We start from the raw sequence: 14,781 nt of genomic DNA, 5'->3' as shown, positions 1-14,781 counted from the left end.
TCTAAGAGACCTCTCTTTTGGATAACATAGTTCTTTAAACATAGGATGTTAGATATGATTTGGGATTAGGTTGACTTGACCCTCCAGACATCTGTCGCCACATGTAGAGTTAAATGTCAAATCCCCTTCACCCCCTAGTCGCACGTCAATCATACGTCATGCTGCTGCGCGCGCATTTCTGCCAAGTATTTCTGCTGACATTGCAAAATTCTATCATGGAACCACCCTATTATGACATCATACCTGATGACGTTCTTTAATTACACCCAGTTACGCCCACTTTTGCTACGCATGTATGTTCTATCTCTGCTATCAATTGTTACGCCTCCTGCTTTTGCTTTACTGTAATGCCTATTGTATAAAAGTAATTACTTATCAATAAAGTATGTACTTCACTTCCTGAGCCTCCGTGGTGATGGAACCTGGAGTCCACGATTTCGAAATCGTCCATTGGAATAAAGCCCGTTCCTAACCTCTAATATCACGGATTTTGCCTCTTATTTTACTGAGCTATTTTTATTATTTTTCTGTATCAAATTAAGTCCCGGTAATTAAATTATTTACCACAGAATAAGTGCAAGTGCTCTGCGGTCATAGGACGGTGTCTTGGTGGTATGTTTGGTGGAGTGGATGTGAGCTCCAGACAATAACCGTACTGGACGATGTCTCTCACCCACCTGTCTGTAGTGATGGACTTCCAGACCGGCAGGAACTCCTGGAGTCTCCCCCCGACAGGTGTTACGTGGTCGGGGGCAGTGACAAGGCGTCACTGTTTGTTGGTGGCGGAGGACCTGGAGCTGTTGTTTCCTCGGCCTCTGCCCTTGACGTTGTTTCCACGGTATCCACCTCTGTTATTCTTATTATAGGTGGTCTGTGTGCCTTGTTTAGTGTAATGCGACTGTTGGGAGTTCTGGCCTCTAGATGGTCCTCTGTTGGTAGAGCGACGAAAGGACCCACTCCTAAACTGCTGTGATTGCAGAGCCCCCATAGACTTTGCAGTCTCTGTATCTTTTTTGATCTTTTCTAGGGTGGTGTCAACTTCGGGGCCAAAAAGGGAGTCAGGGTTGACAGGTTGATTGAGTATCGTTGTCTGTATCTCTGGTTTGAATCCTGAGATTCTCAACCAAGCATGCCTTCTTAACATGACGCTGGTGTTAATAGCCCTAGCTGCAGTGTCCGCTACGTCAAGAGCGCGCTTAATGGAAGCGTTGCTTATGAGCTTCCCTTCTGTAATAAGCGACTCTGCTCCTTCCTTAAACTGATCTGGGAGGTGCTGTAGCAGTGTCTCTAGGGTATCATAATGCGCCCTGTCGTATCGAGCCAGAAGTGCCTGAGTGTTGGCAATTCTCCAGATGTTAGCTGCCTGTGCAGCAACTCTTTTTCCTGAAGTTTCCAAGACCTTAGACTCCTTGTCAGGGGGAGGAGCATCACCCGTTGTCTGTGAATTGGCTCTCTTCCGAGCATTGGACACCACCAACGAGTCCAAAGGCAACTGGCCTCTTATGTAGGTAGGGTCCACAGGAGCTGGCCTATATTTTTTGTCAATCCTAGGGTTTAGTACTCTCGCCCTTGTGGTCTCCTTAAAAATGTCATTAGCCGGTTTTAGGACCCCCTTCAGCATGGGCAGAGTCTTAACAGATCTTTCTGAGGTAGAGAAGGTATCCATCAGAAAATCATCCTCAATAGGATCAGTGTGGAGCTGTACATCATGATTTTTAGCTGCTCTCTCAATCAAGGCATTGAAAGCAGCAGTATCCTCAGTAGGAGATGATTTTACCACATATGCCTGTGTGTCTGGAGCAGTATGTGGGTCCCCTGTACCAATATCGTCCACCCAAGGTTGGTTTTGATCTTCAGGGTCAGTGTCCACAGGATAAGTGTCCTCAACATCACCAGCATCCCCTGCATCCACATCAAATTGTGTGGGTGAGAATAACTGAGGCTCCTGGTCATAATATTGAACATGTTCTACTAGAACTGGTGACGTGGTCCTCTTCTTCTTCAATGGAATTTTGTATGGCTCCATTGATTTCTCTGGCAGTATCTTTCTTTTATATATTGACAGCCTACCAGTCTCCGCATCGATGAACTGCCTTGGCTCCTCATCTTCCTGACGTACTTCGACAGCTCTCTGTCCCATTGGCATTCCTGTTGGTGCTTCGACAGGTTTCTTCGGGTCGACCCCTTTTTGCGGCTCGAGACCCTTCTTTGCGTCGAACATCTTCGGTCGTACCGCCGGTGGTAGTCCGAATTTTATGTGCGTCGACGCGATGTGAACTGTGCTGACCGTCTTCGGCTGCGGGGGTGCTTTTGCGCCGAGCATGGAAGCCGTGTCGTGGATGCGGAGTAACGACTCCGACACCTTCTTCTTTAGGAAGGGAGACGGTGTTGTTGAGTCGACACGTTCCGTCGATACCCTTTTGGACGTGGCATCTAACCCCGAACCAGACGCCGTGTTCTCGACACGAGGACCGGGATGGGTCGGCCGTCGCGAGGCACTCTGTATTTTTGTGTCGACGATCCTCGGCGCCGATTTTTTCGGGTCGGCAACCTTGACCTTAGTTGTTGGCGCCGCCTTCGGCTCGACGTCCCCATGAAGTCTCTGTGCGTCGACGGCCTTCTTTTGTTTGTTCGGCTCCGAGGGCTTCGAGGCCTTGTTGCCGATGAGAGACTCTTTCACTTTCGGTTTCGAGGTAGGTGCCTGTGCCTTCAGTTTCGGTTTCGTTTGATCGAATGATGGCGCTTTCGATACCGATGGCTCTTTAGGGTAGTTCGTAGCCGGGCCTTTATGCGGGGCTGTAGAACGAGAGGAATGATCTTGGGTAAGGCCTTGTGGCGATCCCTCGACCTGAGCCTTATCGAGTGCCTCTCTGGGCTCTGTACCGACATGAGGGCCTAGCTCATCTTCTGAGCCATCCTCCTCGGCCCCAAGGGCCTCCTCGTCGTCTCCTACCTCTTCGACGACACCATCTTCCTGTTCGTCTACTATACGCTTGTCTTCGGCATCATAGTCGGATTCTTGCTCCGAAGCCAGATCCGAGAGCTCCCCCCGAACTTCAAGGTCCACGACCTCCTCATCTTCTGTCCCGAAGATGTTGTCCGGGTTCAGCGTCGCTTTCTGCGCCTCGAGCCGAGCTGCTCGACGAATGCGAAGGGTCTTCTTCGAGCGAAACCTGGAACACGCCATACAGGTGGCTTCGTCGTGGTTTGGAGAGAGGCACTTGTTGCACACCGGGTGCACGTCGAAGCGAGCATACTTAGCGTTGCAAAGAGGGCAACACTTAAAGGGGCTATTCGATGTCTTTGGTTCCTTCGTTGATGATCTACTCGAGAACGCCCTCGACAAATATACTTGGCGCCGAACGAAAACAATACCGACGAATGTAAAGGCCTAAATACTCAAAGAGCTAAGATTAGGACATCCAAACCCAATGGCGGAAAAAAACAATCTAAGGATGGAGGGGATGCCCATGCGCACTGTAGTCCAGGGGAGGAGCCACCTATCTTGTGATACTTCGAAGACTCTTCCAGGACAACAATGTGCAATCATCCGGACCCAACACTAGGCGGCGATCTATGCACAGACATGAATTCAGCAGCCCACATGCCTCGAACCCTACATTACAACTTGTTTCCAAAGCTTTGATCTACAGCCGGGGTGTCTGGAAATGAATAAGCTCAGTTTTAAACAGCTTTTAAATAGAATGATAAAAATGAACTCACTTATTGCAGCTAAAGAGGCTCCATCTGCAAAGAAGCTCGCCTGGATGGTGATCAATTATTATCAGAGTATGGGAATTCAGCCTTATTTGACTACTTCAGTATGAGAGATGAATATTTAAATGTACGACTTGGCAGGTATCCCACTAAAGACGGCACACCAAATGGGCTCAGCAATGGATAACTGAGTGTAGACTTTATTGTACATAGTTTGTGTTTGCCCAAACCTGCATAATGCTCGTCGTATTATTTTAAAACCCTCTTTTCATAAGTGAGATCCACTCATCAGGCTCTTATTTTATGTTTATCTGGTGTTTCAATCTCATATCTTGTCGGTTTATAAACGTTTTGACCATTGCAGAAAGACTGCTTGCATTAGCAGTTTAAATACTGTTATTCCACCTGTTTTTTTCTTTATAACATTGAGCAAATATTGTCTTACTATGTGACGTTAATTTCTTTTCCACATACACGTTTATGCACTTGGCATTTTCTTGGCTGCAGCCTGAACAAATTATTTGATCGGATATTTTACAGTTTGATATTGTACCGAGGCACATAGCACTTTGTTATTATGACTAATGTATTCATACATATAAACGTTGAACTTTTATGTTTATCTTATTGACAGGTAGTGTAAATTCCAATTTGTGGTGTTGTTATTGACCCCAGATTAAGAATAAGCACGGGACACTTTGAAATATTGCAAAAAAGTTATTTTGTGGTCTTTACATTGACCAAATAAACACGTGGCACTTTAAAGTTTGCATGGTCTCCTGCCGGGGGCAATAATTTTAAAGTGGCTGAAAGTCTCTGTACAGGGAATATTGGGAATAGTGATCCCCCTATTTTAAGTACCTGGTATTTTTTTTTTTTTTTTTTTTTAAAACCTTTATTCGTATAAGTCAGAAACACAGCTATTCAGCCGACATCCCGGAGGTTCGGCAGCTAATCAATCAACACATATAGTCGTCTATAGCTCCAATACAGGATAAAGACAAAGGTTTCGTTTTGAAAACTACCTACAATGAACACAACAAGCAAGGCAGTATACACCATAAGTTCGTGCCAGTTCCCGACAGGGGCGTGGCCCCATTTCCAACATCAAGTCAAAGCCACCGATCGGGAGGATGAGGGAGAAGCAGAGGCGCTAACATTCTAGCAGAGTTGTATCATAAGAACCCAAGTTGGAAGTGAGGCTAGGGGAAAAGTTGCTCCTCTGATGGTTCAGTGGCAGGAGGCAGACATACGTCCCCCCTATACCGGTTCCAACTTCCCCATATCTTATGCCATTTCCTAGGCCTCCCCCGGGCACTATACACCGTTTTCTCCCGAAACATGCTCCAGTCCAAGTTGTCCCTCCATGCATCCAGGGTGGGCAGGCTCTGAGAGCCCCACAGTCGTGCTATATCTCGCTTAGCCACCATATTGCCTAGGGTCACCCATTGAGTCTGCGCAGCGTCATAATCTGTAGGACCCCACACATTCAAAAGACAGCGCCGCGCCTCTGGCTGCAGTACAATACCCGTGACCTCCTGCATCACAACATGAATTCGCTTCCAAAACTCCGCAATCACACCACACTCCCATATGATATGCAGAAAGGTGCCCACCATCCCGCAGCCCCTCTTACATAGCCCATCCTCGGAAAAACCCATGTGGACCAGCCGGGGCCCAGTGACATAGACTCTGTGCAGTATTTTAAGCTGGACCAGCCTTAATCTTGCGGGGATCGCGACCTCCTTAGGAGAGGAGACGGCGTACTGCCAATCCTCATCGTCCAGCTCAAGGCCGTCCCTGGTCCACTGTTCCCGCACCCCCAGGAGGAGGTCGGTCCGGACGTTCACAAGCTTTTTGTAGATTAGGGAGATTGTGCTCTCCGGCATATGGCCGTCCAGGATCCGGTCCTCCAAGGGAGAGGACTCAGGCACCTTTTCCCCCTCAACGAGGACCGACCGCAGCGCATGGCGCACCTGTGCATACCGGAAATATTCCGTGCCCTCCAGCGCATATTCCGTCCGTAGCTCGTCAAACGACTTAATCCGCCCCTTGGCCAGCATGTCCCCCACCCTGGAGATGCCAATCAGATCCCATTTCTCGAATCCCTTCGAGTGCCAAAGTTTCCCCAACATATCGGAGTCAAACAACGGAGTGGCGAGGGTGAGCCTATCCTTCCAGCCCAACGAGTTCGTGACTGCCTTCCACACGTGCATCGCCACCCCGGTCGGCCCCGTGAGGGACCCAGCCGTGGGCCTCGAGTAGAGTGCTCTAAAGTAGCCACCCCCACGCAGCAACCACCGGTCCATAGCAAAGCCAGAGCTAAGCGCCGGGCCGTAGACTCCATGATTGATCGCACTCAGTTGGGAGGCCCAATAGTATCTTCTGATGTCAGGAAGCGCGATACCCCCATCGTACCACGGGAGAGTTAGTTTTGCTATCGCTATGCGCGGACGGCCGTCCCACAGCAGCGAGCGCTGGAGACTCTCCACCTCCCGAAAGTAGCTGGCCGGAACCAGCTCCTGGGTGTTCTGCAGGGCATAGAGAAAACGGGGAAGAGACATCATTTTGAATAGCACAGCACGGCCAAGGAGGGAAAGCGGCAGCCGCCGCCAGCCCGCTACATCCCGCCGCAGGCGCGCCAACGGAGGGAGCAGGTTCCTCTCGTACCGTCCCGTTGGGTCGGTAGAGATATAAATCCCAAGATACAAGAAACCCTCCCGGGCGATCTGAATCGGGCAATTCCGCGGGGGAACCGGGACGTCTCCACACAGGGCATACAGATATGACTTCCCCCAGTTGATGGTTAGTCCCGAATTCCTCCCAAAGGAAGTCAAAATGTCGCAGACAACTATGAGGGACTTCCGGGGTGAAGTGAGATAGAGCAGAATATCGTCGGCATAAAGGGAGATGCGGTCCTCGTGGTCAGGTGACCATCGAATGCCCCTCACATCTGGGTGCCATCTTATCCAGGCCGCCAGCGGCGCCAGAGCAAACAACAGCGGCGACAGGGGACAGCCCTGCCTGGTGCCCCTCCCCAGCTCAAAGGGACGGGACGCCCTACCGTTGACCGCGACTTTAGCGAGAGGTCCTTCATACAATAGTCTCACCCAGCCAACAAAGCCAGTTCCGAAGCCGAATTTCGCAAGCGCAGCCCACAGGTATGCCCACTCTACCGTATCGAAAGCCATCGTTGCGTCAAGCGCTGCCACAATGGCCGGCTCCCGCATCGTCCCCACCCTCGCGATCACGCCGTGGATGCGCCTAAGGTTCAACGCGGTGTTGCGATGCGGGATGAAACCGGATTGGTCAGGGTGGATCAGATCACCGATCACCCTGACCAAACGGTTGGCCAGGATTTTAGCGAGGATCTTCGGCTCGGCATTAAGGAGCGAGATCGGCCTATATGAGCTGCACCTGTTCCTGGGCTTACCATCTTTATGTATGACCACGATTGTTGCCAGGCGCTGGTCGAGTGGGAGGCATCCCGTCTCCCGCGCCTCCACGAACATAGCTCGCAAATGCGGAGCGATCTTATCCGGCCGGAGTTTGTAGAACTCAATTGGCAGGCCATTCGGGCCCGAGGCCTTGCCCGGGCGCAATGAACGGATAGCCCCCGCGATTTCGTCGACCGTGATATCGGCATCGAGATCGTCCCTGTCTATGTCGGAGAGGCAAGGCAAAGCAAGATCACGCAGGAGTTCACACGAATCCCCCACTGGCCTGTCCGACACAGAGGTATAGACCGTGCGGAAATAATCCGCAAAGCACTGGACTATGCCATCCGGTTCCGCGACAACGACGCCATCCTCTGTTACGAGGTCCGGCACAACACGATTGACCCGCTCCTTTTTATCCAGCCACGCGATTAATTTCCCGGCTTTGTCCTCGACGTCGTACAAGCGGCCCCGCTGTTCCCTACTCAAGGCTTTGGCCGCGCCAGTCACAAGGGCCCTGTACTCCGACTGCTTAAGGCTCAAATTGTGCAGCGCCGCTGCCGTGACCTCCCCCTCCAACGCCAACTCTAGATCCGCGATCTCCGCCTCAATCTGGGCGACCTCCGCGTCGCGCCGACGCTTGGCCGCTGCTATCAATGAGAGGGCCTCTCCTCTCAGCACTGTTTTGAACGCTTCCCACAAAGACACCGCCGACGCGACCGAGCCGAGGTTTTCCTGGAAATAACGATCGACCGCCTTCAGCACCGCACTACGAGTCGTGGGGTCCCTAAAATACCACGGGTTAATTGGAGCCACCCTGCCCCCCACTCCTCTACCAACATCCATACAGATCCACACCGGCGAATGGTCAGAAATACCCCGTGCCATGTGCCTGGCCTCAGACACAAAGGAGGCGTGCGCGGCTAGGGTAAGCACATAGTCAATTCTGGAGAGACTGCCATGCGCCCCGGAGTGGAAAGTGTATTGCCGCTGTGTGGGATGTAGCAGTCTCCAACAATCTACCAGACCAAGGGTATCTACAAAGTCCGGAAGCCACTTCTGAGCCCCCCCCGAGCTCCTTGGCGGGTGTCTGTCAAGCAATCCGGAGCCAACCGCATTAAAGTCGCCACCCACCACCAACATTCCCTCTGGGAGATCCAACAAAGTCCTCTCCAAGTCCGCAAGTGTGGAAGGCTGCAGTGCAGGAGGGACATAAACCGACACCAGGACCAACGTCCTGCCCTCCCACCTCCCCGCTACAGCCGCAAAGCGCCCCCTATCATCAACAGTAATGGAGTCGACCTCGAATGGCAGAGAGGACCTGACAAGTATTCCAGCCCCTCTAGACCCCGAGGAAAACCCGGAGTGTGCGACAAATTTGTAGCCTTTCCTGTTGAGTGCGTAGCACGTGTTACCTACCAAGTGCGTCTCTTGTAATAAGACAATATCGGGGGTACATCGCTTCAGAAATTGCAGGACAATCCCACGCTTAATACGATCCCCCAAGCCATTAACATTCCAACTGAGTATTTTTAAGCCCCTACCCCCCATCCCAACATGTAAGGAGTCCACCACCCCCCGCGTGGAACCGCACACGAGTCACAGAAGCTTGCATATTTACACCTTGCATAACCAAAAACAACAACAACCCCAACAACAACCCCAATCCACCCCCCACCCTGCACCCCTGCGTATGCTCTAAAATGCCCCCCAACTTGCAGTGTGCCTGTCGCCCCATACAAAGACTAATCTACAGAAAGAACCCCAGAGGAGGAAAAAGCTCCCATACTGCCCTCGCTACCCCCCGGACTATCACCCTCCCGGGGGAACCGGAGACCCAGCACTCAAGTCTTGGCTCATTGTTCATCGCCGCCACCGTCTGCTCCACCGGAGCGTTCCACGCTAGTCCGTCCTTGGGGCAATGTGTCCAGCCACTCGCCGACCATGTCCGGTGATTCAAAAAAGAAAGTCCGCTCTTCGAACACCACACGCAACCTGGCCGGGAAGAGCATGGCGTATTTCAGTCCCATCTCTCGTAACCTTCTCTTGACCGCCAGGAAGCCTTGTCGTTGCTTCTGCACCATCTGGGTAAAGTCCGGATAGAAACTTACTGTGGTGTTCTGGAATGGCATCGGGCCGGACACCCGTGATGCTTGCAGAATGGCATCCCGGTCCCTGAAGTTAAAGATCCTGGCAACAATCGGCCTCGGAGGGGCCCCCACCTTGGGCCTCCCGCCAGGTACTCTGTGAGCCCGCTCAACAGTGAAGAACTTACTAAGGCCTTTGGGCGCCAGATGGTTCACCACCAAGTCCTCCACAAACAGGTCAACCGACTGTTCCTCCGAATTTTCCGGGACCCCAATAATGCGCACGTTATTGCGCCTTGCACGGCCTTCGAACTCTTCCAGCCGTCGGGCAAAGTGATCATTTGCAGTCCGCAAGGTACGGACTTCCAGCTGAAGGCCGGAGACGTCGCCCAGGAGGCCCGCAGTCTTAAGGTCCAAGGACTGAACCCGCTCATTAGTTTTCCCCAGGTCCGCCCGAATCAGATTGACGTCGATCGATATGGCGTCCACTTTATGTGCCAGGGTCTCAAATTGTTGCCCGATAGAGGACTTCATCCCCTCGATGGCCCCCATGATATCCTGCAGGGTTGGTTCCGCGGAGGGGGGCGACCCGTCCTTCAAAGCCTCCAGTGCCTGTCCCGATCCGCCCGGAGACCCCTTCTGGTGGGCATAGCGGTCCATGTTGTTGGTCTGGGTATAGCCTCCACGCCTGGTACTCTTGGGCTTCTGTTTTTCGGCGTCCGATTTGATCGACATCGTAATCTGCCGCGGAGACAGTCTCCTTGCCCATACAGAGAAGACAACCATGCAACAAGTGCCTAGCGCAACTCACGCCCAGGCCCGGGCGCGATGGAGACAGGAAAGCGAAAGCGAAAGTGAGAACACCTTCCTTCCGACGACTCGCCCCTCGCACGGCCGCTGTTGTTCAATTAGTGCACGGGCACTGTGCCAACGCAAGTCCCGGGCACCTTCCGGGGAGTAGGCCACAAACTTCCATGCAGCACAACTTCGGTCTCCGGTGGGCGATTTCAATCCGGACAGCGGCTATCGCCTCGGCAACGGCTCCCCTCCAATATTCCGGGCGTCGAAAACAGGATATTGCACAGGATATCTGCCGGAGGGAGCGAGGGTCTCGGGAGCTCTAGGCTCACGCGGCCATCTTGATCACGCGCTAGGCTCCTCCCCAAGTACCTGGTATTTTTATGGATCCTCTTTTGATTCCTGTTTAGGATAAATGAACTCTCATTTCTAATGAAGCTATTCTATGTATTTAAATTTGCAATTTGGTTTTATATGCGTACCGTAAATCATTATTTTTTGATGATTTGTATTAATCAAACAAATATTTCTATTATTATACTTGCTTAATGTGATACTGATTTAATATGATAAGGCGGAATTGTTAGGGATGACAGGTCCATCCTGCAAAACACGTCACTGTTTTTCGTTATATCTTAAGTGTATTGTATCTTTTTTTATTTGCATATAGTGAGATGATGTAAACAGAAGATCTATTCTCTAAAGTTTAAGATAAACAAGAAGTTGAGAAAAAGAACATATGACTAACTGATACTGTCTTACTACTGTGAGCTAACATTTGTTTAAAGGTTGCCCCTAAGAAAGAGTTATTTTTTATGTGACTATCATTGGTGGCACCAGTGGGTTTCTGCTGTCTTAGGTGTGCACTAGGAGTAATCTCAAGTATCTATGACTCATGCCCTAAGATTACCATAACTCACGCCCTCGCCATGCACAGCTTATTACCTCACATAATACATCACTCATTACATCTTCCATGACATTATTCATGATATCAGAGCAACATATGCAATGAAATTATGGAAGAGAAAACTATACATGGCGGGGACATGAGGTATAGTTATCTTAGGGCACAAAACATTGTTACTTAACTTATGAATTTCTGCTGTGTTTACAGTTTAAACCATTACGTTGTAACTGAACATTTCACGTAACTAAAATGTTACTTTAACCTTTGCTTTTTGCAGAGTGTGTAGGTGTGGGTGCATGTGTGTCTGTCTTGGTTATATGTTGTCATGAAAGAGAAAAACAAACACAATGTAAAATCCGAAAAAGCAGTGCATTCCGATCATGGTCAGAATGTATAAAAGTCTCTTGAATGAGGTAAGGGGAAACCTAGGAAATATAATCATTCATAAACGTGAGGTTGTACAAAAAGGCTGTGGAACGAAACACCTGTATGCATACCAGTTACCTGGATGCCTATTTACATTTACCTGTGCAGTACAGGCTGCACTGGAACTTATCAGCGAATACTATGAAAACACCGATCTGTGGTACATGTACCACAACAGATTTGGGGGAAACTATTGCAGGCTTGCCCGTATGCAACTCAACTAGTGAGATACCTGTAACTTGGTTTTAACTTATTTTTTATACGCGAGGGTGTAGAACTTACTCAAATGAAGGTGCAATTAATCACTTGCAAATGTTAAAGGGCAGCTCAATACTTAACGTGGATTATTACGGGCTCTGATATTTGGATACCAATCTGTTCGGTAAGATGTCCTTGTGGCCAAAACGTACGATTTTAGATGCAGCAGGTTTCTGTGTGTAGCTTTTTAACCACTGAAAACTGCTGCATCCACATTACATCAGGATCCTTTCACTGCGGGTCCTTTTAGGAACTGTACAGTAACAAGCATTTGCAATGCAATAGGTCTCGCATTTGCAAGATTGTGAGCTATCGGCATTGTAAATGACAATGCCTTTAATTTATGTGTTTAAAAAACCTGAAATAATAAAAGGCATTGCCATTAACAATACCAATAGCTCAAAGTTTGTGAAGGTGGTGAAGTCTGGCTTTGTGCAAAGTAGGGACGCTGGTAGAGTGAGGGGGTTGATATTACCCTAGTCCTGACATTTGACTAAAACTGGCGGGGTTTAAAGGCAGCAGCATCTGTATGTGACTGCAGGGTGCCATGAACAATCTTTAAGTTGATAAATTACTATCATTAATTTGATTAATTGTAACAACCTATTTTGATGAGAAGAAACGTCACACGCCAGCATTTTGTGATATATAAAATAAAATACAAGGTCCTAATCTTATTATAACTTCTCCCTTTCGCTAAACTAAACTGTTGTAGCCGCCACACATTTGGGTACACTCTTATCAATTATGTGATCACTCGTGAGCCTGTGCCAGTCCCAGCAACCACCCTCCGACTACCGGACCTCAAGCGACTATTTGCCCCAACCCTTATATCTGTTCTATCTGGCTCGGCCTGTGTGCACGGTATTTTCCACCACCTGCTCCAGCATTGTACTCTGACCTGGGAGGAGGCACACACACTGCCAAGGGCCAGGGAAGCCCTTTTTCTCATAGCAGCACTTTTTCTTCAAAACCAATTTTAGAGGCACGGCATGTTAGAGGCACTTTCTTCTTCATCTTACTCCTCTTCCTTTCGCTACCCTTTTGCTGAAGCAGTCAATTAAAGATTCCAAAGTCTGTTGCCAGGTGACGGTCAGTGGCAACAATCACACATAGGGCACATGGCACAGTATTTATCAGGGTTTGGTCATTAATGTGGCCACTATACATTCTGCTACCTGCAGGTCATAATTTCTCTTTTTTGTGGAAAATCTGCTAGTGTATCTATTACAGCCATTGCTTATCTCGCGAGCGATCTCTTGACACCAGAGTTTCACAGCCTCTACGGGGATCAGACGAGCCAATCTCGTGGCCGTGTATTGTCCACGTGCTGCCTCCTCAGTCCAGGCAGCTGCACCTGCTGCAGGCGGGAACTGTATATGTGCGTCTTTATATGATGACACACACTACTAGGGAAGCAACTGACTTTTCAGCGAAAGAGTAGGAAGGGAATGAGAAACCCGAGAACAGTAAAGGGAGGTGTAGGGAAGAAATGTCTCGTGAATGTCTTGTGGGCCTAGTATTCAAGGGCGCTGTCAGCGGAGGTCGCGTTGCCCTGGAAACGGAGTGGTGCTCATGCCTGAAAAGCATGAGCACTGAAAAGCGCATGCAAGTACAGAACGCAGAGATTGCTTCCTGAAAAGCGCAAGCAAGTCTGAGCAGGGTGGGCGGGGCCTAATGCCGACAGGGCGTACACCAACCCCGCTTCCACAAGGCCCCAGACACAGAGGCAACAACAATAGATCTAGCCGAGGCGAAGCAGCGCATGGGCTGCATTCGCAGGCGAGACCTAAAAAACATGACGCTTTCTACAGACCAGCCTCCAGTCACTGCAGCTCTCCACCACAATAGATCGAAGGCTCAGTTCAGTTTTAGCAGGGCATTGTCTTTAGTAAATCACAGGCCTATGGTTCAAAAGGGTTTTCCTTGAGACAAGATTTCTGGCCTCACCCTCAGCTGTTGCTGCCTTTGATGTTCGGATTCCTGGAGTTGTTGTTTTAATTGGGAGACGCACTGTTCCAGCTCTTCAATCACTTCTGAGGCCTGTAGGGGATTCACAAGAGAGGAAATATCCTAAGAGCACAATCAAGGCTTTTGGAAACCCCACCTTGCATCTTCAACAACAAGCCCTTATTCGCTAACAGCCCATATAAACAATGAACAACAGATCAAAATGGAAATGGTATTTCTTTAAAACTTTGGGAAGCATTCGTTTTCTGTTCTACTGTATAATCACAGCAACAAAGGCGATAGCAGGAACAAATCATGAAAATTCTGAGCAGATTTCCATAGTACAAGAAGGGTGAGGCTTCCTTCCACCACTGTCCTTCTCATGTCAAGCCATTAACTAAACTGACACTGCAATCTTGAAGCTCTGCGTTTTTCTTTTTAATCAGAAATTCAAAAGTTGGCTAGAAATGGTGTTAGGTAGATGAAAACTAGTTTTTAAAGTAGGCAGTAAAAACAAGCATTGGCAAATGCAATAGGTTGGGTCTCAGCAAACTGGTCAGTTTTGTTTTTACTTCAAGCACATGCCAAAAACATAAAATGGGAGAAAAACATGTTACCACCTAAACATGGCGGCCATATGCTTACAATTATTGGTGCAAAAAAATCTATTGGCTTAGAATTACTGTAACTTAAAGACAAAGCTTAAACACCTATGGATCACTAAAAATAGTTTTTCAAGTTAACATCCCTGAACAAGTGCTTGAGATTTTTTTTTTAACAAGAACATATTGTTCCCAGTGCAGGAAAACGTTTCACAAAACCTCCATCAATTGAGGCGTTCCAATTCCATTTCAGCACGAAAATGGATTGACAAGTGTAAATTTCTGACCATTTCCAGGGTGGAAATATGCCCCAAAAGAATTTCTGAAAACAAAAACTCAGGAGAGCCAAAGATTACTCCCACGCAATATTATATTACATTATGTGTGAATGAATAGATTTACAGACACAAAATCATATTTTGCAATTAAAGCAATTTTACTTTTAAGGTGAATTTACATATAAGTGGCATCGAGAATCAGGCACAAAATATAATCTTGTAAGGGTGATACCCTTATTAGACTAGCGCAGACATCACACAAATAAGGAGACCCGAGGCCTCAACATATGGAAAACGAAAATGGATGTTACATATATC

General features: G+C 48.8%; 1 protein-coding gene across 4 annotated transcripts in view; it reads right to left on the bottom strand.

The window, feature by feature from the left end:
- CEP112 (centrosomal protein 112) overlaps window positions 1-14,781 on the bottom strand; it is a 2,536,355-nt gene that overhangs the window by 1,549,996 nt on the left and 971,578 nt on the right. For all 4 annotated transcript variants that reach the window (XM_085617276.1, XM_085617275.1, XM_085617278.1 and 1 more), the window contains one exon: window positions 13,584-13,676. In XM_085617276.1, the coding sequence (XP_085473402.1) occupies window positions 13,584-13,676 (93 nt within the window). The remainder of the gene's footprint in view (window positions 1-13,583; window positions 13,677-14,781) is intronic.

Source organism: Triturus cristatus, chromosome 7 (assembly GCF_964204655.1).
Source record: "Triturus cristatus chromosome 7, aTriCri1.1, whole genome shotgun sequence".
Classification (NCBI taxonomy): domain Eukaryota; kingdom Metazoa; phylum Chordata; class Amphibia; order Caudata; family Salamandridae; genus Triturus; species Triturus cristatus.
This window is presented reverse-complemented; position numbering and strand designations above follow the sequence as displayed.